This window comes from Lissotriton helveticus, chromosome 6 (assembly GCF_964261635.1).
Source record: "Lissotriton helveticus chromosome 6, aLisHel1.1, whole genome shotgun sequence".
NCBI lineage: Eukaryota > Metazoa > Chordata > Amphibia > Caudata > Salamandridae > Lissotriton > Lissotriton helveticus.
Genome location: NC_136067.1, coordinates 642,724,934 through 642,748,591, shown reverse-complemented (window position 1 = coordinate 642,748,591; position 23,658 = coordinate 642,724,934). Strand labels below are relative to the sequence as shown.

Here is a 23,658-nt window from a genome sequence, read left to right as displayed (position 1 = left end):
CGTCGCTGGAGTATATAGACGCCGTCTCCGCGCGCTGACGTCAGTTCTTCTTTTTTCCGCGCCAGTTAGCGCAGATCCGAAGAGGAGTACTCCGGTCTTTTGACCAAAGTTTTTTGATACTCTAACTCTTTAGGTGCCGGTAGGATGCCCGGTTTTAAAACTTGTGACGGGTGCGACCGCCTGATGTCGGTCACCGACCACCATCGACTCTGCCTCCGGTGCCTGGGCGCCGACCACGACGTGGACTCCTGCGTCGACTGTCGGGCCTTGACGAGTAAGGCTAGACGGGAGCGGTCCCGCAAGCTACTCGAGATCCGGCTGTCGGCCCCGCGTCGGGAGCGGTCCCGGTCCGGCCGGAGGTCGAGGGAGCGGTCGAGGGAACTGTCGCGGAGCCGCCACGAGCGCTCCGGAAGTCGTCACCATTCCTCCGGTTCCTCAGGTAAGCGACACAAGAAGTCGGGGCGTCGTCATCACACCCCGACTCCCCCCGACGCTCGCGCGATGCGGCCGGGGGTTCGGGTGGCCCCACCCCCGCGGCTCCGCGTGGGTCGCCGACGCTGCCTGCTCCATACCCGTCGGTCCCTGGGCAAGGCGTGTCGCGCGAGGAGATGGAGGAGTTCCTCATGGCCATGAGGGCGCTGTCTCCTCCGACGGGGCCTACGGCGCCTGCGGGCCCGGTGGTCCTGTCCGGGGGCCCGAGCGGTTCGGGTGCTCCTGCCCCGACGCCGTCAGGTGCTCTGGCCCCGACGCCGCCAGCGGCTCCGGCCCCGGCGCCGCTGGGCCCTTCAGGGTCGACGCCGGCTGGTCCTCCGGCCTCTCCGGCGCCGATTCCATCGGGGCAACCCGTGGTGCCGCCTCCGCGCGGCGCCGTGAATCCGACGCCGGTCTCGGCCGGGCCTCCGGCGCCGGCTCCGGGCGGCGCCACCCCCATTTCCTCTCCAACTCCGGACGCGGAGTCGGACCGGCGTCGTCCGACACAGAGTCCGGCGCCGATGGGGCCCATTGACCCCGAGGAGCCGGTCTACATCGCTGAATCCCTATATGGTGATGATGAAGATTATGGAGAGGGTTGGGAGGGGTCTGAGGACCCTCTGTCACGCGAGTGTCAGTACGACAGGAGCCTCTGCTGCCGTTCAATGAAGCCTTGACGGACGTTCTTTTGGGCACGTGGTCCAGGCCCGCTTCAGGTTCGCCTGTTGATAGGAACGTTGCCAGGCGCCACCGTCCGTGTTCGGACGACCCTAAGTTCCTGTCCACCCATCCCACCCCTGAGAGTCTGGTGATCCAGGCCTCAACTTCCCAATCCGCGTTCCCGTCGGCCCCGCCCGACCGGGAATCTAAGATGTACGACCAGTATGGCAAAAAGGTCTTCTCGTCCCTGAGTCTGGGACTGCGGTCTTGCAACACCGCTTGCCTCTTGGGCCGCTACACCCACTCTCTGTGGGATACGGTCGCGGAGTGTCTGCCGCAATGCCCGCAGGAGGTACGGGACAAGCTCGGCCAGGCTATGGTTGAAGGCCGAGACGCGGCGAGGTATTCCATCAGGTGTGGTCTTGATACGACCGACTCGCTGGGCAGAGCGATGTCCACGACGGTGGCGATTTGTCGCCACGCCTGGCTGAGATCCGCCAATTTTTCGACGGATGTCCAAAATGCCTTGATGGACATGCCGTTCGATGGCAGTCGCCTGTTTGGCGACAAAGCGGACAACGCGCCAAGTCCTTGGGTCTCTCGACCCAGCGCCAGCAAACGGGTTCGTTTCGCTCCTTTCGTGGCCAAGGAAGGGGCGGTCCCACACGTGCTGCCAGCCACGCACCGCAGAACACTTCTCAACGCGGTGGCGGCCGTGGATTCCGCCGTGGAGGCGGTCGGGGACAGCGGCGAGGTCAGGCCACACCTCCCCCCGCAGCAGCCTCCAAATCCTCCTAGTCCGAGCTTTCAGGCCCATGTGACGCCAGTGGGTGGCAGGGTTCGCCATCACCACTCCCGCTGGCGCACTGTCACATTGGACAGGTGGGTGCTGCAGCTCGTCCGAAGGGGCTACTCCCTCCCCTTCGAGAGCACTCCTCCAGCCATGCCACCGCAGAACCACCGTGTGTCGGGGGACCACTTGACGCTTCTGCAGGAGGAAGTTACGGCCCTCTTGGCCAAGGGGGCCATCGAGCGCGTTCCTGGGCCAGAAGTAGGGTGTGGTTGCTACTCCCACTACTTTCTGGTGCCCAAGAAGGACAAAGGAGGCCTCCGTCCTATCTTGGACCTAAGGGACGTCAACGGCTTCCTCCGAAAGGAGAAGTTCAAGATGTTGACTTTGGCTCAGGTCTTGGCTGCTCTGGACCCACAAGACTGGATGGTAGCGTTGGACTTGCAGGATGCGTATTTTCACATCCCCGTCCTGCCGGCCCACCGGCGTTACCTGCGGTTCACAGTAGGCCACGAGCACTTTCAGTTTATCGTGCTCCCATTCGGCCTTACCAGCGCCCCACGGGTGTTCATGAAAGGGATGGCGGTGGTCGCAGCTCATCTGCGCCGGTTAGGGGTTTCAGTCTTCCCCTACCTCGACGACTGGTTGTTGAAGGCGGGCTCGCCCCAGACAGTCGTCCACCACCTTCAGATGACGGCAGACCTCCTGCACGAGCTGGGGTTTTCCATCAATGTGCCGAAATCACACCTGTGTCCCTCTCAAAAGCTCCTTTTCATCGGAGCGGTTCTCGACTCGGCGCAGTTTCGGGTTTATCCTCCGGAACGGCGGGTCCGGGATATACAGGCTTTGATTCCCATCTTTCAGCCGTTATCCCGGGTTTCGGTCAGGTTGACGCTGCGGCTGCTGGGGCTGATGGCTTCCTGCATCCTTCTGGTGCATCACGCCCGGTGGCGGATGCGGGCTCTGCAGTGGGACCTGAAGTTTCAGTGGGCCCAGCATCAAGGCAACCTATCCGACCATGTCCTGATCTCGGAGGGCACTGCGAGACAGTTGCAGTGGTGGCTTACGGACCGCGATTGGGTCAGAGGCAGATCCCTCTCCCTTCCCCAACCGGAGCACGTAGTTGTGACGGACGCGTCCCTCCAGGGCTGGGGAGGCCACTTGGGAGAGGCGGAGATCAGAGACCTCTGGTCTCCGGCGGAGTCCCGGCTCCATATCAACATGTTGGAGCTGCGGGCGATTCGCCTAGCACTAAAGGCATTCCTCCCCTTTGTCAACGGGAGTGTAGTGCAGGTGTTCACGGACAACACCACCGCCATGTGGTACTGCAACAAGCAGGGCGGAGTGGGGTCGTGGACCCTTTGCCAGGAGGCTCTGCGTCTCTGGCAATGGCTGGAACGTCAGGGTGTGACTCTGACGGTTCAACACCTGGCAGGTTCTCTGAACGCCAGGGCGGACGAACTCAGCCGTCGGTGCTCGGTGGATCACGAATGGCGTCTGAACTCGGACGTGGCGAAAGGGCTCTTTCTGCAATGGGGAGAGCCTTGGTTAGATCTATTCGCCACAGAAGAGAACGCGCAATGTCATCAGTTCTGCGCGTTGGAGTTTCCAAGACGGCACTCGCACGGCGACGCTTTTCGGCGCGAGTGGAGTTGCGGTCTGTTGTACGCCTTTCCGCCTATACCACTTCTGCCCAGAGTGCTGAAGAAGATCAGGCGCGACCGGGCCCAAGTTATCCTTGTGGCTCCGGACTGGGCTCGAAGGTACTGGTATCCCGAGCTACTCAGCATGTCAGTCGGTCCCTCGATCCGCCTGCCCCTTCAGGAGGACCTTCTGTCGCAGCTGCAGGGGACGGTCCTCCACCCGAACCTGTCCAGTCTCCACCTCCATGCGTGGAGATTGAGCGGCGACAGTTGAGGCCATTTGACTTGCCTCCTGAAGTCTGTGATGTGATTCTGGCAGCCAGGCGTCCCTCCACAAAGTCGGTATACGCCTGCCGGTGGAACAGATTTGTGGCATGGTGCACAGCAAAGGCTGTGGATCCCCTTTCTGCCCCTCTCTCCGAGGTTCTCCTCTTTCTTCTCTCTCTTGCCCAGCAGGGCTCTGCTCTGGGCACTATCAAGGGCTACCTTTCTGCCCTTTCAGCCTTCTTAAGGCTGCCTGATCAGCCATCTTTGTTCAAGTCCCCTATTGTAACGAGATTCTTGAAGGGCATCACGCACATGTATCCACCTGTTCCGTTCGTGATGCCTCAGTGGGACTTGAACCTGGTTCTGACTTTCTTGATGTGCGCTCCCTTTGAGCCGCTTCATTCCTGTCCTCTCCGTCTCCTGACTTTAAAGACGGCCTTCCTGGTTGCCATCACCTCTGCCAGACCTCCTTTCATGTCCATTCATCCAGACAAGGTGGTTCTGAGAACTAGACCTTCTTTCCTGCCCAAAGTAGTTTCTGCTTTTCACATCGGGCAGTCCATCACCTTACCCTCCTTCTTCCCGCCTCCGCATCCTTCAAAAGATGAAGAGCGGCTCCATCGTCTGGACCCAAAACGTGCGCTTTCATTTTATATGGATCGCACACGCCAGTTCCGGGTGGATGACCAACTGTTTGTTGGCTACGTGGGTGAGAAGAAGGGAAGGGCGGTACAGAAACGGACCATCTCTCGGTGGGTCGTCCTGTGCATCAAAGCGTGCTACTCTTTGGCTCGGAAGGAGCCTCCTGTCGGGCTAAGAGCCCATTCCACTCGGGCCACGGCGGCTACTACGGCTACTACTGCTCTGGGCCGGGGAGTCCCTTTGCAGGACATTTGCCAGGCGGCTACGTGGGCCTCGCTGCACACCTTTGCGAGGCACTACTGCCTGGACAGTCAAGTCCGGAGGGATGGCTTCTTTGGCCGTTCGGTCCTCCAGGACTTTCTGGTGTAGGATTGTATTGGTTCGCAGACCCACCTCCGGGGTTGGTATTGTCTGGGGTATCTATTCTAAGGTAAGGAATCTAATACTAACCTGTTTCTTTCAGATGAACAAGTTACTTACCTTCGGTAACGATATATCTGTAAGAAACAGTAGTTAGTATTAGATTCCTTACCGCCCCACCCATCCTCCCCGTTCTGCGAACTGATACCTAGGGTTAAGGACATCCCTTTCAGGGCCCTAGTTTCACATGGCACCAGTGTTGGTTCTCACATGGCTCTGCGTGTTCTGGCGCGGTAAAGCTGTGTGCAAAGAACTGACGTCAGCGCGCGGAGGCGGCGTCTATATACTCCAGCGACGTCATCACGGCGCACGACGCCGACGACGCGGAGCCGCAGGGTACGCCTGCAGACGACGCCTACCGACGCGCAGGGGTACTGCTACGCAAAAGTTTCCGGATCCAGACTGACGCCTGGGGATATTCTAAGGTAAGGAATCTAATACTAACTACTGTTTCTTACAGATATATCGTTACCGAAGGTAAGTAACTTGTTCAGCTCATGACATTGCGGTTGCGATACCAGAGGGCTATCATATTCTAAAACTGGATCGGGCCCATAAAATGGGTGGTGGAGTCGCTATAATTTATAAAGACCCAATAAAGGCTATTGTTTTAGACAAATTTTGCTCTGATAATATTGAAATTTTAGTATACAGGCTTGACTTCCATTCACAACCGAGCTGGAAGGGAGCTCTGGTATATTGCCCACCAGGCCCAATTGCTAACTCCATCTCTAACCTATTGGAAATTTTAGCACCTCATGTCATATCCTCAGATAAATTTATTCTCCTGGGTGATTTTAATATACCTATAGACAACCAGGATGATTCTGATGCAATTCTCTTCTCTAGGGAAATGTTGGCCCTTAATCTTACTATTAGGAATAATGCTCCTACACACAAAGCTGGCCACACTCTGGATCAGGTTCTCTCTAATTCATCAGATCTAGTTTACACCACCACCAACCCTTTAAATGGTCTGATCATTTTATGGTCTCCTTTGACCTTCTTAATGTAAGGAAAGAGACAGTGAAGCCTGTTCCATCTAAAAAGACTTTTAGACACTGGCAGAAATTATCCCCGAAGATATTTAAAGATATGATTATTAATATGCAGGCATCTACACCAGCTACAGTGGAGGATCATTTTGAGTCATTCCATCGTCCCATCAAAACCACTCTGGACACTCTAATTTCAGAGAAAGTGTCAAATATGAGGATTGGTCGGGCTCAGAATACATGGTATACTCCAGAGCTAAAGGAAGAGAAATGTAAATGCAAAAAAACTCGAATGCATATGGTGGCGCACTAAAGATGGCCTAAGCAAAGAGTGTTATAATACTGCTTTGCTTACTTACCATAAAAACTTAAAAAAGGCACGTAAACATCAAATTATTGTGCAGTTGGAACAATCAGGAAACTCTCCCAAAATGCTTTTTCAGATCTTGACCACTTTTGTAAACCCTAAAACCTTAGATACTGAAGAAGAACCCACCCAATCTCTCTGTGATAATATCTCGGACTATTTCACTCAAAAAATAGAAGACATCTACAGTAAAATAGTCTCTCCACTTACACTCAAAGATAATGTTGATACCATCCAACCACCTATGCCAGAGGGACAGGGTGCTCTTAAAGAATTTCCTTTGTTAACAGCCCAAGACACAGAATTATTACTAAGATCTGAAAGAAACAGGTTAGTATTAGATTCCTTACCTTAGAATATCCCCAGGCGTCAGTCTGGATCCGGAAACTTTTGCGTAGCAGTACCCCTGCGTGTCGGTAGGCGTCGTCTGCAGGCGTCCCCTGCGGCTCCGCGTCCGTCGTCGGCGTCGTGCGCCGTGATGACGTCGCTGGAGTATATAGACGCCGCCTCCGCGCGCTGACGTCAGTTCTTCTTTTTTCCGCGCCAGTTAGCGCAGATCCGAAGAGCAGTACTCCGGTCTTTTGACCAAGTTTTTGATTAATTCCTAATTCTTCTACGGTGCCGGTAGGATGCCCGGTTTCAAGAGTTGCGACGGGTGCGACCGCCTGATGTCGGTCACCGACCACCATCGACTCTGCCTCCGGTGTCTGGGCGCGGACCACGACGTGGAGTCCTGCGTCGACTGCCGGGCCTTGACTAGCAAAGCTAGACGGGAGCGGTCCCGCAAGCTGCTCGAGCTCCGAGTGTCGGCCCCGCGTCGAGAGCGGTCCCGGTCCGGTCGGAGGTCGAGGGAGCGGTCGAGGGAGCGATCGCGGAGCCGCCATGAGCGCTCCGGGAGTCGCCGCCATTCCTCCGGTTCGTCAGGTAAGCGTCACAAGAAGTCGGGGCATCGTCATCGTACCCCCGACTCCCCCCCGACGCCCGCGTGATGCGGCCGGGGGTTCGGGTGGCCCCACCCCCGCGTGGGTCGCCGACGGCCCCATACCCGTCGGTCCCTGGGGAAGGCGCGTCGCGTGAGGAGATTGAGGAGTTCCTCATGGCTATGAGGGCGATATCTCCTCCGGCGGGGCCTACGGCGCCTGCGGGCCCGTCGGTCCCGTCTGGGGGCCCGAGCGGTTCGGGTGCTCCTGCCCCGACGCCGCCGGCGGCTCCGGCCCTGGCGCCGCTGGGTCCCTCAGGTTCGTCGCCGGCTGGTCTACCGGCCTCTCCGGCGCCGATTCCATTGGGCCAACCCGTGGTGCCGCCCCCGCGCGACGCCGTGGCTCCGCCGTCGGTTCCGGCCGGCGTCGGGTCCCCGGCGCCGCGCGGCGCCACCCCCATTCCCTCTCTGACTCCTGACGCGGAGTCGGACCGGCATCGTCCGACGCCGAGTCCGGCGCCGTTGGGGCCCATTGGCTCCGAGGAGCCAGTCTATATCGTCGACCCAGACTACGGCGATGAGGACGAGTATGGAGAGGGTTGGGAGGGGTCTGAAGACCCTTTATCCCGTGCCTGCCAGTATGACGTGGACTGGGTAGGTGACTTGGGTGATGCCAGTGGTCTGGACGAGTCGCCCAACCCTGGGTTTGTCTCGCCTTCCCCTGTGGCGTCAGAGGCGGGGGCTGCCTATTCGGTGGTCGTGATGAGGGCTGCCAAGGCCTTGCGCCTTGAGCTCCCCGTCGCTAAGGTCAAACCTAACATTCTGACCGAAGTGTTTAAACCGCAGTCATGCCCTCAGGAGCCTCTGCTGCCGTTTAATGAGGCCCTGACGGATGTCCTTTTGGGCACCTGGTCCAGGCCCGCTTCCGGTGCACCGGTTGACCGGAACGTTGCCAGGCGTCACCGTCCGTGCTCGGACGATCCTGCCTTCCTCTCCACCCATCCCTCCCCGGAGAGTCTGGTGATCCAGGCCTCCACTTCACAGTCCGCATTCCCATCGGCCCCGCCCGATCGGGAGTCAAAGCGGTATGACCAATTTGGCAAAAAGGTCTTTTCCTCTTTGAGCGCTGGACTGCGGTCTTGTAATACCGCGTGCCTTTTGGGCCGCTACACCCACTCCCTGTGGGATACGGTCGCGGAGTGTTTGCCGCAATGCCCGCAGGAAGTGCAGGACAAGCTCAACCAGGCTTTGGTTGAAGGCCGGGACGCGGCGAGGTACTCGATCAGGTGTGGTCTTGACACGACCGACTCGCTGGGACGGGCTATGTCCACGACGGTGGCGATTCGTCGCCATGCGTGGCTGAGATCTGCCAACTTCTCGCCGGACGTCCAGAATGCCCTCATGGACATGCCATTTGATGGCAGTCGCCTGTTCGGTGACAAGGCGGACAACGCGCTGGAGCGCTTCAAGGACTCCAGGGTCACGGCCAAGTCCTTGGGTCTTTCGACCCAGCGCCAGCAGACGGGTTCGTTTCGCCCCTTTCGTGGCCAAGGAAGGGGCGGTCCCACACGTGCTGCCAGCCACGTGCCGCAGAACGCTCCCCAGCGCGGTGGCGGCCGTGGATTCCGCCGTAGTGGCGGTAGAGGGCAGCGGCGAGGTCAGTCCACACCTCCCCCCGCTGCAGCCTCCAAATCTTCCTAGTCCGAGCTTTCGGGCTCACGTGACGCCAGTGGGTGGCAGGGTTCGCCATCACCACTCCCGCTGGCGCGCGATTACATCGGACAGGTGGGTGCTGCAGCTCGTCCGAAGGGGCTACTCCCTCCCCTTCGAGTCCACTCCTCCAGCCATGCCACCGCAGAACCACCGTGTGTCGGGGGACCACTTGACACTTCTGCAGGAGGAAGTTACGGCCCTCTTGGCCAAGGGGGCCATCGAGCGCGTTCCTGGGCCAGAAGTAGGGTGTGGTTGCTACTCCCACTACTTTCTGGTGCCCAAGAAGGACAAAGGAGGCCTCCGTCCTATCTTGGACCTAAGGGACGTCAACGGCTTCCTCCGAAAGGAGAAGTTCAAGATGTTGACTTTGGCTCAGGTCTTGGCTGCTCTAGACCCACAAGACTGGATGGTAGCGTTGGACTTGCAGGATGCGTATTTTCACATCCCCGTCCTGCCGGCCCACCGGCGTTACCTGCGGTTCACGGTAGGCCAGGAGCACTTTCAGTTTATCGTGCTCCCATTCGGCCTTACCAGCGCCCCACGGGTGTTCACGAAAGTGATGGCGGTGGTCGCAGCTCATCTGCGCCGGTTAGGGGTTTCAGTCTTCCCCTACCTCGACGACTGGTTGTTGAAGGCGGGCTCGCCCTAAACAGTCTTCCACCACCTTCAGATGACGGCAGACCTCCTGCACGAGCTGGGGTTTTCCATCAATGTGCCGAAATCACACCTGTGTCCCTCTCAAAAGCTCCTTTTCATCGGAGCGGTTCTCGACTCGGCGCAGTTTCGGGTTTATCCTCCGGAACGGCGGGTTCGGGATATTCAGGCTCTGATTCCCATCTTTCAGCCGTTATCCCGGGTTTCGGTCAGGTTGACGCTACGGCTTCTGGGGCTGATGGCCTCCTGCATCCTACTGGTGCATCACGCCAGGTGGCGGATGCGGGCTCTGCAGTGGGACCTGAAGTTTCAGTGGGCCCAGCATCAGGGTAACCTATCCGACCATGTCCTGATCTCGGAGGGCACTGCGAGACAGTTGCAGTGGTGGCTTACGGACCGCGATTGGGTCAGAGGCAGATCCCTCTCCCTTCCCCAACCGGAGCACGTGGTTGTGACGGACGCTTCCCTCCAGGGCTGGGGTGGCCACTTGGGAGAGGCGGAGATCAGAGGCATCTGGTCTCCGGCGGAGTCCCGGTTCCATATCAACCTGTTGGAGCTGCGGGCGATTCGCCTAGCACTGAAGGCATTCCTCCCCTTTGTTCACGGGAGTGTAGTGCAGGTGTTCACGGACAACACCACCGCCATGTGATACTGCAACAAATAAGGCGGAGTGGGGTCGTGGACCCTTTGCCAGGAGGCTCTGCGCCTCTGGCAATGGCTGGAACGTCAGGGTGTGACTCTGACGGTTCAACACCTGGCAGGTTCTCTGAACGCCAGGGCGGACGAACTCAGCCGTCGGTGCTCGGTGGATCACGAATGGCGTCTGAACTCGGACGTGGCGAACGGCCTCTTTCAGCAATGGGGAGAGCCGTGGTTAGATCTATTCACCACAGAAGAGAACGCGCAATGTCATCAGTTCTGCGCGTTGGAGTTTCCAAGACAGCACTCGCTCGGCGACGCCTTTCCGCGCGAGTGGAGCTGCGGTCTGTTGTACGCCTTTCCGCCTATACCACTTCTGCCCAGAGTGCTGAAGAAGATCAGGCGCGACCGGGCCCAAGTTATCCTTGTGGCTCCGGACTGGGCTCGAAGATACTGGTATCCCGAGCTACTCAGCATGTCAGTCGGTCCCTCGATCCGCCTGCCCCTTCAGGAGGACCTTCTGTCGCAGCAGCAGGGGACGGTCCTCCACCCGAACCTGTCCAGCCTCCACCTCCATGCGTGGAGATTGAGCGGCGACAGTTGAGGCCATTCGACTTGCCTCCTGAAGTCTGTGATGTGATTCTGGCAGCCAGGCGTCCCTCCACAAAGTCGGTATACGCCTGCCGGTGGAACAGATTTGTGGCATGGTGCACAGCAAAGGCTGTGGATCCCCTTTCTGCCCCTCTTTCCGAGGTTTTCCTCTTCCTTCTTTCTCTTGCCCAGCAGGGCTCTGCTCTGGGCACTATCAAGGGCTACCTTTCTGCCCTTTCCGCCTTCTTAAGGCTACCTGATCAGCCATCTTTATTCAAGTCCCCTATTGTACTGAGGTTCTTGAAAGGCATCACGCACATGTACCCACCTGTTCCGTTCGTGATGCCTCAGTGGGACTTGAATCTGGTTCTGACATTCTTGATGTGTGCTCCCTCTGAGCCGCTTCATTCCTGTCCTCTCCGTCTTCTTACTTTAAAGACGGCCTTCCTGGTTGCCATCACCTCTGCCAGGAGAGTGAGTGAGCTCCAGGCTCTTTCTGTTAAACCTCCTTTCTTGTCCGTCCATCCTGACAAGGTGGTTCTTAGGACTAGGCCTTCTTTCCTGCCCAAAGTAGTTTCTGCTTTTCACATCGGGCAGTCCATCACCTTACCCTCCTTCTTTCCCGCCTCCGCATCCTTCAAAGGATGAAGAGCGGCTCCATCGTCTGGACCCAAAACGTGCGCTTTCATTTTATATGGATCGCACACGCCAGTTCCGGGTGGATGACCAACTGTTTGTTGGCTACGTGGGTGAGAAGAAGGGAAGGGCGGTACAGAAACGGACCATCTCTCGGTGGGTCGTCCTGTGCATCAAAGCATGCTACTCTTTGGCTCGGAAGGAGCCTCCTGTTGGGCTGAGGGCCCATTCCACTCGGGCCACGGCGGCTACTACTGCCCTGGGCCGGGGAGTCCCTTTGCAGGACATTTGCCAGGCGGCTACGTGGGCCTCGCTGCACACCTTTGCGAGGCACTACTGCCTGGACAGTCAAGTCCGGAGGGATGGCTTCTTTGGCCGTTCGGTCCTCCAGGACTTTCTGGTGTAGGTTTGTATTGGTTCGCAGACCCACCACCGGGGTTGGTATTGCTGGGGTATCTATTCTAAGGTAAGGAATCTAATACTAACCTGTTTCTTTCAGATGAACAAGTTATATATCTGTAAGAAACAGTAGTTAGTATTAGATTCCTTACCGCCCCACCCATCCTCCCCGTTCTGCGAACTGATACCTAGGGTTAAGGACATCCCTTTCAGGGCCCTAGTTTCAAATGGCACCAGTGTTGGTTCTCGCATGGCTCTGCGTGTTCTGGCGCGGAAAAGCTGTGTGCAAAGAACTGACGTCAGCGCGCGGAGGCGGCGTCTATATACTCCAGCGACGTCATCACGGCGCACGACGCCGACTGACGCGGAGCCGCAGGGGACGCCTGCAGACGACGCCTACCGACGCGCAGGGGTACTGCTACGCAAAAGTTTCCGGATCCAGACTGACGCCTGGGGATATTCTAAGGTAAGGAATCTAATACTAACTACTGTTTCTTACAGATATATCGTTACCGAAGGTAAGTAACTTGTTCATCAGCCAAGTCGGGTTCTCCCACCAACTTAATCCCCGCCAAGAATGCCAAAAAGTTGACAGAAGAATTAGCTGAACCTCTCTGCTCTGTTTTGAATCACTCCATTAAAGATGGCAAACTACCCAATGCCTGGAAAGCTGCCCAAATTATGCCAATCCGTAAGAATACAAAGTTGGCCACCGATGTTATCACGAATTACCGCCCTATTTCCCTGTTACGTCTATATAGCAAACTCTTGGAGAAACATGTGAACACCCATCTGTCAGCTTTTCTGGAGGCCTCCAATTGTCTGGACCATTCTCAATCCTGCTTCTGGCCAAAATATGGTACAGAAATGGCTTTAGTGAAGGTAACAGATGATATAAGAATGCTAACGGATGCAGGTCAAGCAGTGATTTTGGTACTGCTTGACCTGTCTGCTGCGTTCGACACCATATCTCACCAAATCTTAGACAGACTCCGTCTTGCAGGGGTTCAGGACTCGGCTCTGAATTGGATACAGGATTTTCTAACTGACAGGACCCAAACAGTTAATCTAGGACCTTTTCAATCTAAAATTAGCAATGTAACGAAGGGTGTGCCACAGGGTTCCTGCCTCAGTCCATCCTTGTTTAATGTTTGTCGCCCCTTTGGCTGGTCTGCTTAGGAAGATCGGATTTTTTCCCATCTCCTACGCAGACGACACACAGCTGATCTTAACCCATAAAAATTTACCCTTGATGTCCAGAAAGCCATCACCCTTTGGATGAAAAGAAATTTCTTGTAACTGAACACCGGGAAAACGGAGATCATGCTGTTTAAGGACGCCATATCTAGATGGTCTCCTGGCTGGTGGCCTGAAGAATTAGAGGCAGCCCCTACCCCAAGGACTGAGGTTAAAAATCTAGGAGTACTAGTCAATAGAGACCTCAATCTGGAGGGTCATATTGCAGCAGTTAAACGCTCTCGCTTTTATGCACTGAGCCTTCTTCGGAAGACATTCCATTTTCTTCCCATGAGCACACGTAAAATGCTAATCCACGCTCTAGTCTTGAGCCGACTGGACTACAGCAACGCACAGTTGATATCTGCTAGGGAACATGATTTACAGAGTCTGCAGGGAGTACAGAACACTGCATCTCGTTTGGTGACTAGTGCCCCCTATCGAACCCCGTCCCTTCCTCTCTTACACAGCCTACACTGGTTTCCAATCTGTAAGAGAATTCAGTTTAAAGTATGTTGCTTGGTATTTAAAGGCCTTAATTCTATGGGCCCAACATATTTGTCAGAAAAATTAGTTAAACACTCCCCTGGGCATTCGCTTCGATCTGAAGGTAAAAGTCTGCTTACTGTTCCTCGCATTAAGCAGACTAGATTAGGAGGCAAATCCTTCTCTTACCTGGCCCCTAAATTATGAAATTCTCTTCCATTATACCTGCGTGAGGAAGCAAATTATCTATCTTTTAGGAAAATCTTAAGACCCAGCTTTTCTAATCTCTTCCCCCTGTGAAATACATTCTGATCCTAATCGCGGAGATACCCCATTTGGGGTGAGTCAGGCGCTCTATAAATGCAATAAATAAAATAAAATAAATAAATCACAGCTCCAGGCATTGTGTATTTAGCAACCATACTTTTCTTTCTTTCTAGACAAACTACTTTTATGTACGAAGGCGGATACATCTTTCTGCTCTGCTAGCATTTGATGCTCTACCTCACCCCTCTAAGAAGGAGTAATGTCTTTACTGAATTGACCCTAAGAGAGCTCTTAGTTTCTACGTTGATCAAACCAGAGAATACCAGTGAGATGACCAGCTTTTTATTGTCTCCTCTGGAGCAAAGAAGAGAAAGATGGTACAGAAGATAACCCTCATGTGATGACTTGTCCCTTGCATAAATATCTGATATAGGCTAGCTAACAATTGGCCCCAGAAGGTTTACATGCTCACACCACCAGAACAAAAGCTTATACCACTGGACTGGTGCACTGTAGCCTGTATTGGACATTTGTCAGACCACTATGTGGGTGTTCCTCCACTTGTTCACAAAGCACTACTGCCTGGGCAGCCAGTTCTGGCGAGATGGGTTCTTCTCCCAGTCTGGCCTGCAAGATTTCCTTGTCTGAGTCATTCCACAGACCCACAACCTACATGGGTACTTCCTTTTAGGACACAATCCTGGAAAGTAATTTTGCTGTAGGAGCACACTTGCGTTGAATTCCTTTCTGGCCATTTGGGCCATTGGGACCATACTCTATTTGCTACCTCTTTACCGCAGAGGATTCGTCATGCCTTATACAAGGCTCACAGCAGTCCGGGTGCATTGAATAATCCGCCACAGCTTGTTTTTACACTTATTGACCAGCTGGGTCGGAAGCACAACTGGCGGAGAGGATTAGGATATATGTACTGAACAGCCTTATAGCCCTGAAGAAGTCGCGGGGTGTAGGAAGGTAGATCCCTGACTATGGTTGCCCCCAACTTTTTGCCTGGTGTTTTGCTGGTTTTCCGACTTAGTTGACCTGGGGCCCTGCTATTCAGGACCCCAGGCCTACTGCTCTCTCTGTAAAATGGATTCCATGTACCTTAGGTACATATCTAATTGGATACTGAGTCACCTTATCAGTCCCTGTACAGTGTACCTTAGGTACCCAGGGGATAGGTGTACCCAGGGCCTACCAGGGGCTGCAGCATGTATTATGCCACCCCTGGCTGGCCATCCAAATCTGACACAACTGGCTGCACGACAGCTGGGGCAAGGTGGTGTAATCACCCTTTGCTTTAGATATAGTATACCTATATGTAACCCTAAAATGGACACATATATTCCTATCAGTCACTCCTATGGCAGGCCTTAACAATCCTGAAGGCAGAGTGCTTGGAATCGCGTGAGATGGTGCTCTGGCATGAGCTGAGCCTGTCTGCGGCTTTCGGGATCCATCCCTTAGCCGTTTCCATGATATCGCATACCATATACTCTTAAGTGCATTATAATCCTCGCGGTTATATGCCAACTCTGGTATCGCTTTATCAAAACATGTCGAGTAAGGTGTCATACGAATTGGAATACTAACCCCTCGCCAATTCTGGCGACGGGGTTAGCATTCCACCCTTCTAGAGGGACACGACATATATGTAACCTGTAACCCCGGTTAAAGTCAGACAGAGCCTCAGCTCCACAAAATGGATGCTGCCACCGAGACACAAGTCTGCCCTCCTGCTGCTGGGAGTCCTCCCAGCCCAGGAGGCAAGGACAAAGGGTTTCCTGCCAGGGGCGGTGCCAGCACCGTCCCAGACAGGATTTTGTGTATTCTAGGTAGGCAGGGCTTTAGAGGAAGGTGACTGCAAGTGGCACCCCGGTGCTCACTATGCATAGGCCGGCTTGAACCAGTTCCAGGGGCACTCCAGCCCCTGGTCTGGGGAAAGCCCGCCAAAGGAGAGGGGTGTAACCACCCCCCTCCTAGTCCCACCCATAGGGCAGGACTTAGTCGCGTGCCAGCCCCTTTTTGCAGGATAAAGGTAGGAACTGGCCCCCTTCCAAATCAGATCATCTTTGGAATCAAGACACGACTTTCTGCGAAAGGACATCAAGATTTCTTCTTCAAGATTCTCCCTTGTGACTAAGGAGTAGTCACCCTGCATCCGCAGGCACCATCTTAAGAACACTGCGGTCTGCTGCAAGTCCTTCCTCCGGAATCTGACTGCCCAGCTCGACGAGAACCGGCTTCCCTGGCACCTCTGACCTCTACCCACCTCTACAGCTAAGCTGAGAACCGTGGGTGCGACGAGACCTCGAGGGACCGGCCATCTTCAAGACTGCACGACTTCTTTCCAGCACGACCGCCGAGGGATCCTCTGGTGAGTGCTTTGGGGTCCGAGAAGCCCCGACCCTGAGCAGCCCCAGCACCGAAGTTCAGCCTCCCAGCATATCCACGATCTGCGTGGGGCCCTTCTGCTTTTTGCTGCTCACCGCGTTGTTTGGCTACTAGCCCGCTGGCTTGTGGCCTTCTTAACGACGCCCGACGACATCACTGTTGCTGGTCTGGTTGCTCCAGACTGGCCCTTGCTCCCTTCCAAGAGAGGAGCACCCCGGACCCTCCTGGTCCACTCCAGACGCCATTTTAGGTCCACCGCGTGGGCTTGAATTTGCCAAGACTTGTTGCCCCAATCCTGGGTCCAGCGACGTCGAGAGCATCATCCATCGTGGGACAGCTCGTACCTCCATCCTGGTCGCCGACAACGCCTCCTGGTCCGTGAGACTACAGAGCCCAGCGTCGCCCACTCACCTAGTCGAGGTGACTACCATCCGGTGCCCTCCTGGTGCCACCTGACTACTGGCTAGTAGTCACGAACTTGGTCCCCTCTGCTTTCAGGTGTCATCTATCTTCGATCCAGGCTTGGATCACCCGAACAATCTTCACTGGTCGCCTGCCAGCAACTCCTTTCCTTCAGGCTCCTGGTTCGTCAACGGAGAATCCCGACGTCTTTTCAGACCTATGCAGCTGCAGCCCCTGGGCTAGGTAACTTCGGCATTTCGGTGCCTCAGCATAGCCTCACTATCCAAGGGTCCAGATCCACTTTCGTTTTTGACCTACCTAGTCGGGTTCGCCCGAGAACACTAACTTTGTGAATACTAGCTTCCATAGGCTTTTTCCCGCCTTGCGCGTGAGAGTTCCCACTCTGCACGTGGCGCCCCTAGGCCTCCTGCTCCTAACCTGAGTGTTCAGTATTGTAGGCCTAGCGTTTCTCAAGCCTCTGAGAATCGTTACTTACCTGCTAGTAATTCGCATTCCACTTTTAGAGTATATGGTTTTTCGTGCCCCTCGGGCATTTGTGTAAATTGTGCGACTTGAAGTATTTTTATTAGAGTTTTGTTGTGTGCTTAGCTCCCTGTCTCATAAAGAGCCAGGGTAGTCTTGTTATAAATAAATACACTGTTTATTTTCATAACAACTTGTGTGGTGTCCTTTCACTGGGTGTTCAAGGGGTAATGTGATGGTAAAACAGCTGGCTTAACACGCCCTCTAGAGTCTTAGCCTTAGACTGCTCGTATCCATGCTACTAGGATAGCTGGTCTATAAGGTTGACTTACAACCAATCATCAATAAGGGTTGTTTGGACTGATACATAGTGATCACTAGAATAGTGAGCACTGCATATCAGGCCAACTTCTCACACGGGGTTTGCCCCGAACGATGAAACAGGGGTTGCCTTGGCATTTGTTGGATTAAAGAAAATACAAAAAAGAACACACGAACTTGTCAATTTGACTCTTATACTTGCATGTGTGCATGGAATAAGACTCACACACATGGGTACTGCTGTCATATCTGTTCACAAGCTGAGGAATCTACAGTAAGAAATCTCGATGAGAAGAACAAGTTACCTACCTACTGTAACACCTTTTCTGGTAGAAACTCCTCTGCGTGTTCCTCACCGACTCACCCTCTTCCCTGTTCTGTGTATTGGACTCATACAATTCATTAGTAAGATCCCAAAGCTCAACGGACTTCTGATTCTTTTGGCGGTGCGGGTGGAGAGCAAAAAAGAAACGGACGTCAGCGCACAGAGATAGCAGGCTTATAGTGGCCCCAGCATCACATCCATATTCCACGAACCTGATGCATCGTTGCATGATGCCCCCTATCGACATGTAAGGGCATTCCTATTAAAGTTTCGGGATCCAGTCTGGCTCCAAGGGAAATTCATTAGGTGAGGAACCTGCAGTTAGATAGCCTCTACCGGAAAAGGCGCCAGCAAAGGTAAGTAACTTGTTCTTTATGCATTTTCTAGTCCCACCACTAGGTGGAGGTTTACCCATATATTCCTCATATGAGCACTGTCTGCCACCCTTTTAATTGTCAATCAGTCTTTAGTCAATCAAATTCTTTGCTGCACTTCACCCATGCTGGAAATGTATTAGCTAAAATTTAAGTTGTGACATGCATTAAAGATTTTACGTGATCATTGAAATGATTGTTACTCAAGTTAAATGTATAACTTTAACATATTTGTACTTCAGTGTTGTATTCATTCTGATTACTTAACCCTATTAATAATTTTATTGTAGCATTGAACAGTTCTTTTAAATATTGCAAGAACATAAGTACGCCTACCAGTGCAATCCGGGCATGCTCTGGGATAAGTGCCAGAAATAATATGCTAAGAGAGAATCTAGTGAAAGAGAAACAGATTAAACATAAAATAAGGATGCCATTAGGTGGTAAGCAAGGTAATGTAAGAATTTTTTCAAAGGAAAGTAAACGAGTTGTCGCTAATATTTTATAGCGAAAATGTTGTCTTTGTTTCTACTCCTTCCACTGGTTTGCCAACACACATTAGTCAAGTGACTCCTCATTAGGCAGATACATTCTACACCTATGAGAGTTTAAGAGAAACAATAACATGAAGTAAAATGCATATGGAGTTACTGGGATTTGGTTGGTTGGGAATTACTCTTGAAATGCGTATCATAGTTGGGATACTGCCCAGATAAGCGGTACAATTTTTAAATTCATTCTAAACAGTCAAGCATCCTTGGCCAAACTGTAAAAAGGGAAAGCTCACAACTTGTGTGGCCTAGCACAATGTGGAATGGTTTCGTTAGAGCTGAGGAACTATTCTCCTGGGTTCAGTGTCAATCTACAAAGTATAAATCCAGTATTTGAATAGTGGAGTCATACTTTGCAAAAATCAATAGTTCATCTTTTAGCTTGCTTAACCAATCTGTACACATTTAATCATGCCCTGTACAGCGGTTAATCTTTTGCAAAAGCTTGGTCTGTGGCATGCTCTTCCCCACATGCTTCACATACTTAACCACATACTGCTCACCTATTGCTGCATTCATCTGAGTTTCAGAGAACTATTATACTTTTTTTTCAGCTTCTGCCAGCCCTGGATGCAGCTCCGAATAGTTTATTGGCCAGTAGCAAAGCAAGGATCTCATACTGTGAAAGGATTACTACTTTGTGAGAAGGGGAGGAGGGGGGGTTCAGTAAATGGTCAATACAGTATCTGACTTTGAGTAGTGTCTTTATTGTCTGTGTATTTATATTGTGTTGGAATTGAAATTGGCTCTGGCAGCTGCAGTCTTTCTACTGAGACAACGCCTTATTTGAAATGGCTCAAGGGTTTCTATTGCAGTGCATTTCCCTTTTATTGACTGAGAGTTCCTGGGTATATCTTTTACTGGATAGTAAAAATAATGATCTGATAGAGACTTCTAGCTGCAGGTTCCTTACCTTTGAATTTCCCAGATGTCAGATTGGATAATTTTTCATGAGCAGTACCCCATACACCTTGGTAGGAGGTGTTATTCAGCTGCGTGTCCGTCGTCTGTGACGAAAGTGACATCAGTAACACCTATATAGGCGCCACCTAGGCGCACTGATGCCAGTACTTTTCTTTCCGTGCCAGCCATCGCTAATCAGGCTGATGAGACGAGAGACATTGACATTCAAGGGCTGGCTCCGAGGTAGACTCTGCGACTGTACCGCCTCCATGTGAACCAGAGCAACCCCCGCCCAACAAAAGGAGTTTTCTCAGGCCATGCGGCTCGTTTTTGACAAGCTAGACCTCACTGGTGCGCCTTTGTGCACCGCAGGGTCTGAAGGGGCCCCATCTGGTTCCGCAATGGCGACTCCGGCCCTGGCTCCAGTCAGGCCCCAAGGATCCGTTCCCGGATCCAGACTGGCACCAGTCATATCAATCTGATAGAGACTACTTGCCGCAGATTCCATAACATAGAATTATCCCCAGGCATGAGACTGGATCCAGAAAACTTCTCCGCCGCAGCACTCCTGCGTGCCGGGGGGACGGTAAAACGTGACTCCGTCCTGACGTCGTCCGCGTTCGTGGCGTCAGCGAGGATACAGAAGTCCCCCCGCCGACGTCAGTTTTTTCTCTTTCGGCGTACAACGCGGATCCGGATTACTGTCCTGGCCTGTATTCAGGCCTTCCATTCTTTTTACTCTTGGCATTTGGTGGAACAGTGTGCGAATGCCCTCAAGACGTGTACCTCCTGTGCACGTCCCATGTCGGCGACGGACCCTCATCCGATTTGCATGTGGTGCCCCGCTGAGCACCACGACTCAGAGTTGCTACGCCAGCCAACACCTTAAGCCTAAATCACGGCGGTAGCGCCGGAAGAAGTCGCTGTTGGCGCGCTTATCCAGGTCGGTGTCGTCCCAGCGACCATCCCCTACCTCGGAGGGAAGGAGCCGCCGGTTTCGTCTCCTCCTTCCGTGGTGGAGGCCGGCTCTCCCCCACCTGTTGCCTCCCTACCCGCCGTTTCCCGGTGCTGGGGCGACTGGGGCCCAAATGACAGCCTATGCTGCGGTGCTGCAAGCTTCTTTGGCCCTTCCTCCACCTCCTGTGATGTCTACGGATCCCTTGCCTTGCGCGGGGACTTCTGCTGCGGCTCTGGCCCCAGTGCCGAAGGTTTCGGCTTCAGGTCATAGGAGGGTGGCGTCGTCGAGGTGTGGTTCGGGACTTCCCTCATTGGCACCTAGCGTCCCTGCCTCACCGCAAATCCCTGTGGTGTTGCAGGAGACCTCTGGGACTCCGGGCATACCCCCGAGTCCTCCTCGATCCTCTGAGCAGGCGGTTGCCTCACCAAAGGTCGAGCCGGTGCCATTTTGGCGCCGGGAGGCTTCCTCCCCGGATCCGGTGGAGTTGCGAATGGGGGCCTGGGGCGCCTTCCGAGCCCCTCTTGGTCCTCGGCGCGGGCGGCTGCCCCATCTGAGGTTGAGTCGGTGCCACGCCTTCGCCGCTTCGACGTCGGCCTCGCCCCATTCCCCTGGAGAGCAAGTGGGGGCAGGAGTCAGCCCGGCGCCGGTCGACGTTGATCAGATGGAGCCGCGCCGGCGCCGGATTCTGGATTAGTCTCCTGAGGTCCCTTCTTCTCTGGAGGCCTGTCATCTGTTGGTGTGTTCCTCCCCAGAGACAGGGTGCCGTGTTGTTGCCTCTTCACCGTCATCTTCCAGGAAAGGCTCTTCACCGTCCCCACGGCCTAAATCCTCAATCTTCTTTCTGTGGCTCGCGGCTGGCTTCTCCACCGGCCTCTCTACCCTCCCCTGGGGCCCCTTAGGTTCCCCATTCCTCTATTGATCCTCCTCTATTCCGGGGCTGGCCGCTCCCCCCTGGATTTGGGGATGGGCGGCTCAGTCTGCAACCGTCACCCATGGAGGATTACTTTCCCCTCTGCGGCGCCCTACTGAGGCCAGTGTTGCTTTTGTTCGGGCTATTTCCACGGCTGCTGGTATTCTGAGGATGGGTGAACCTGTCACTCCATTTCTTACAGACAACCTCTTTGAGATTCTCCACCAGGGCTCTGATGGATGGGAGTTGTTCCTTCCTTTTGAAGCGTCACTCCATAATTCTCTTATGGGGGATTGGGGGCGCCCTGCTTCAGGTGATCCGGTGCCACAGGCACTACTGCATCGCTATCGTCCTGCTCCGCACGACCCTGACTGTCTTTCTTTCCACCCTTCTACTCAAGGCGCTCTACTGCGAAATGCCTTTCTGTGTTTGCCTGTGGTGGTGTTTCCTCCGTCTTTGGAGGCCCATGGTTAGATTCATAGGGACATAATGTCTTCCCTTCCAGTGCTGCCTTGCAGGCGCTTAACACTTTGTGTGTGTTGACCAGGGCTACTTCCAGCCTGTGGGATTCTGTGGAGTCGCTTCTTTCTCATGTCTCTCATGAGGGTGCCCGTGCTGATCTACGGGGCTGTGTGTTGGATGGTAGAGAGTTGGCCGCGTTTATTTTTCGTACGGCCTTGGATGTTGCTGATGCTCTTGGCCCTACTATGGCCACTTCTGTGGCTCTGCGGTCCGAAAATTATAATCCCTTTGGGAAAAGATCATACCACACCACTCACTACTGATAGCCACAGAATTTGATACCACCTCACAAACATACATGGACCAATCAATCAAAAAATATAAAAGTTTATTTCTGATCCATAAGATATTAAAATCATGCTAAGAGCTCTTCACTTAAATAAAATTACAATCAATACAGTATAATATCTCACAATGTTCATCTCAATTAGATTGCAGTTGCTCTCTATTGCCAATATTAACAAACAATGGTAAAGTGCAATAAGGAAAAAACATTATTTTATCACATTATGTTTGGGACATTCAATTGTACACAAACATGTACATGAAAACAAATATTAATAGAATTTGACCAAGAAGCGACGTGTTTCGGTGGAAAACGCGATCCAACCACCTTCTTCAGGCACAATGATCACAATTTTTTATTAAAAAAACAAGTCCCAGCACTTTCAATCTATTAAAAGAAGAGAGAGAATGTATTCAAATATCATGTCATTATACAGATTTCATAATGCATCTTAACAGTAATAAACAGATGTAATTTAAGATTATTGGCCCCACACTCGCTCTCAACCAGTGGTATACAACACCCCATTTTGAGTTTACCCTTCAGGTATAACCTCATTTTCAGCACAATTTCGCAACCAAAATTGGCTACTGTTTTTTCTTAATTCAAATAGCAAATAGAACTGTGAGCAACCAATCACTCCCATTCACTCACACTAAATGGGGCATCCACCTCCGCTGGTTTATATGCTCACTAGCTCTGGGGTATCACCTCCTTCTATGTCTTACTAAATCATCACTGACTACACTAAATATACTGCTATTTTAGGGCGATTGTCACCTACAGTCTATCTTACTGATTTTACTGGAACGGGGCACCCACCTCCGCTGGTTTTTGTATTCATTAACTCAGGGGTACACACTCCTGTGTGTTTCTAGATCATCACAGACTTAGTTAAATATACTGCAGTTGTGGGGAATTTGTCACCTACTATCTGACTTACTAATCTTGCTTAAACACCTGTTTATTGCTTTTTATACTCAAATTAAAACCCTCAAAATCTGGTATGTCAGTACCCACCTTAAGTTTAAGTATTATTGGTGCAGGGGAGTACTATTACAAGGGTCGCAGTATCAACTCCATAACATTACCATCTATAAAGAGAAAATATATACAGCATGGATCAACTGCTCTACCATACAGCTACACCTCATTGCTTTCGTTCGATCTACTAACCTACCTATGATTGTATCGCAGGTAATACCGATTGTGGTTACCATCAAGGAGTAGGTGCCTTCAGCCTTTACTCTGCCATTATTATCTTCAATCAACTAATTTTTGCGATAAAAAAATAAATAAAAACTTGTATTATAGCAACTTTCTTATTTTGTTTTTCCTCTATAGTCTCTTATCTACTATGATTTTGATCTGATTACCTGATATAAATAAAATCTTGATGTAAGGAATCTTGCGAGATTTCTCTTAAAAACG

The 23,658-nt window shown here is 52.9% G+C and overlaps 1 protein-coding gene across 2 annotated transcripts in view; it reads left to right on the top strand.

Annotated features, from left to right (window-relative positions):
• Positions 1-23,658, top strand: part of PHIP (PHIP subunit of CUL4-Ring ligase complex) — a 2,061,705-nt gene that overhangs the window by 1,946,345 nt on the left and 91,702 nt on the right. For both annotated transcript variants that reach the window (XM_078648101.1, XM_078648100.1), the window contains exon 42: positions 18,388-18,549. In XM_078648101.1, coding sequence (XP_078504227.1) covers positions 18,388-18,549 — 162 coding nt within the window. The remainder of the gene's footprint in view (positions 1-18,387; positions 18,550-23,658) is intronic.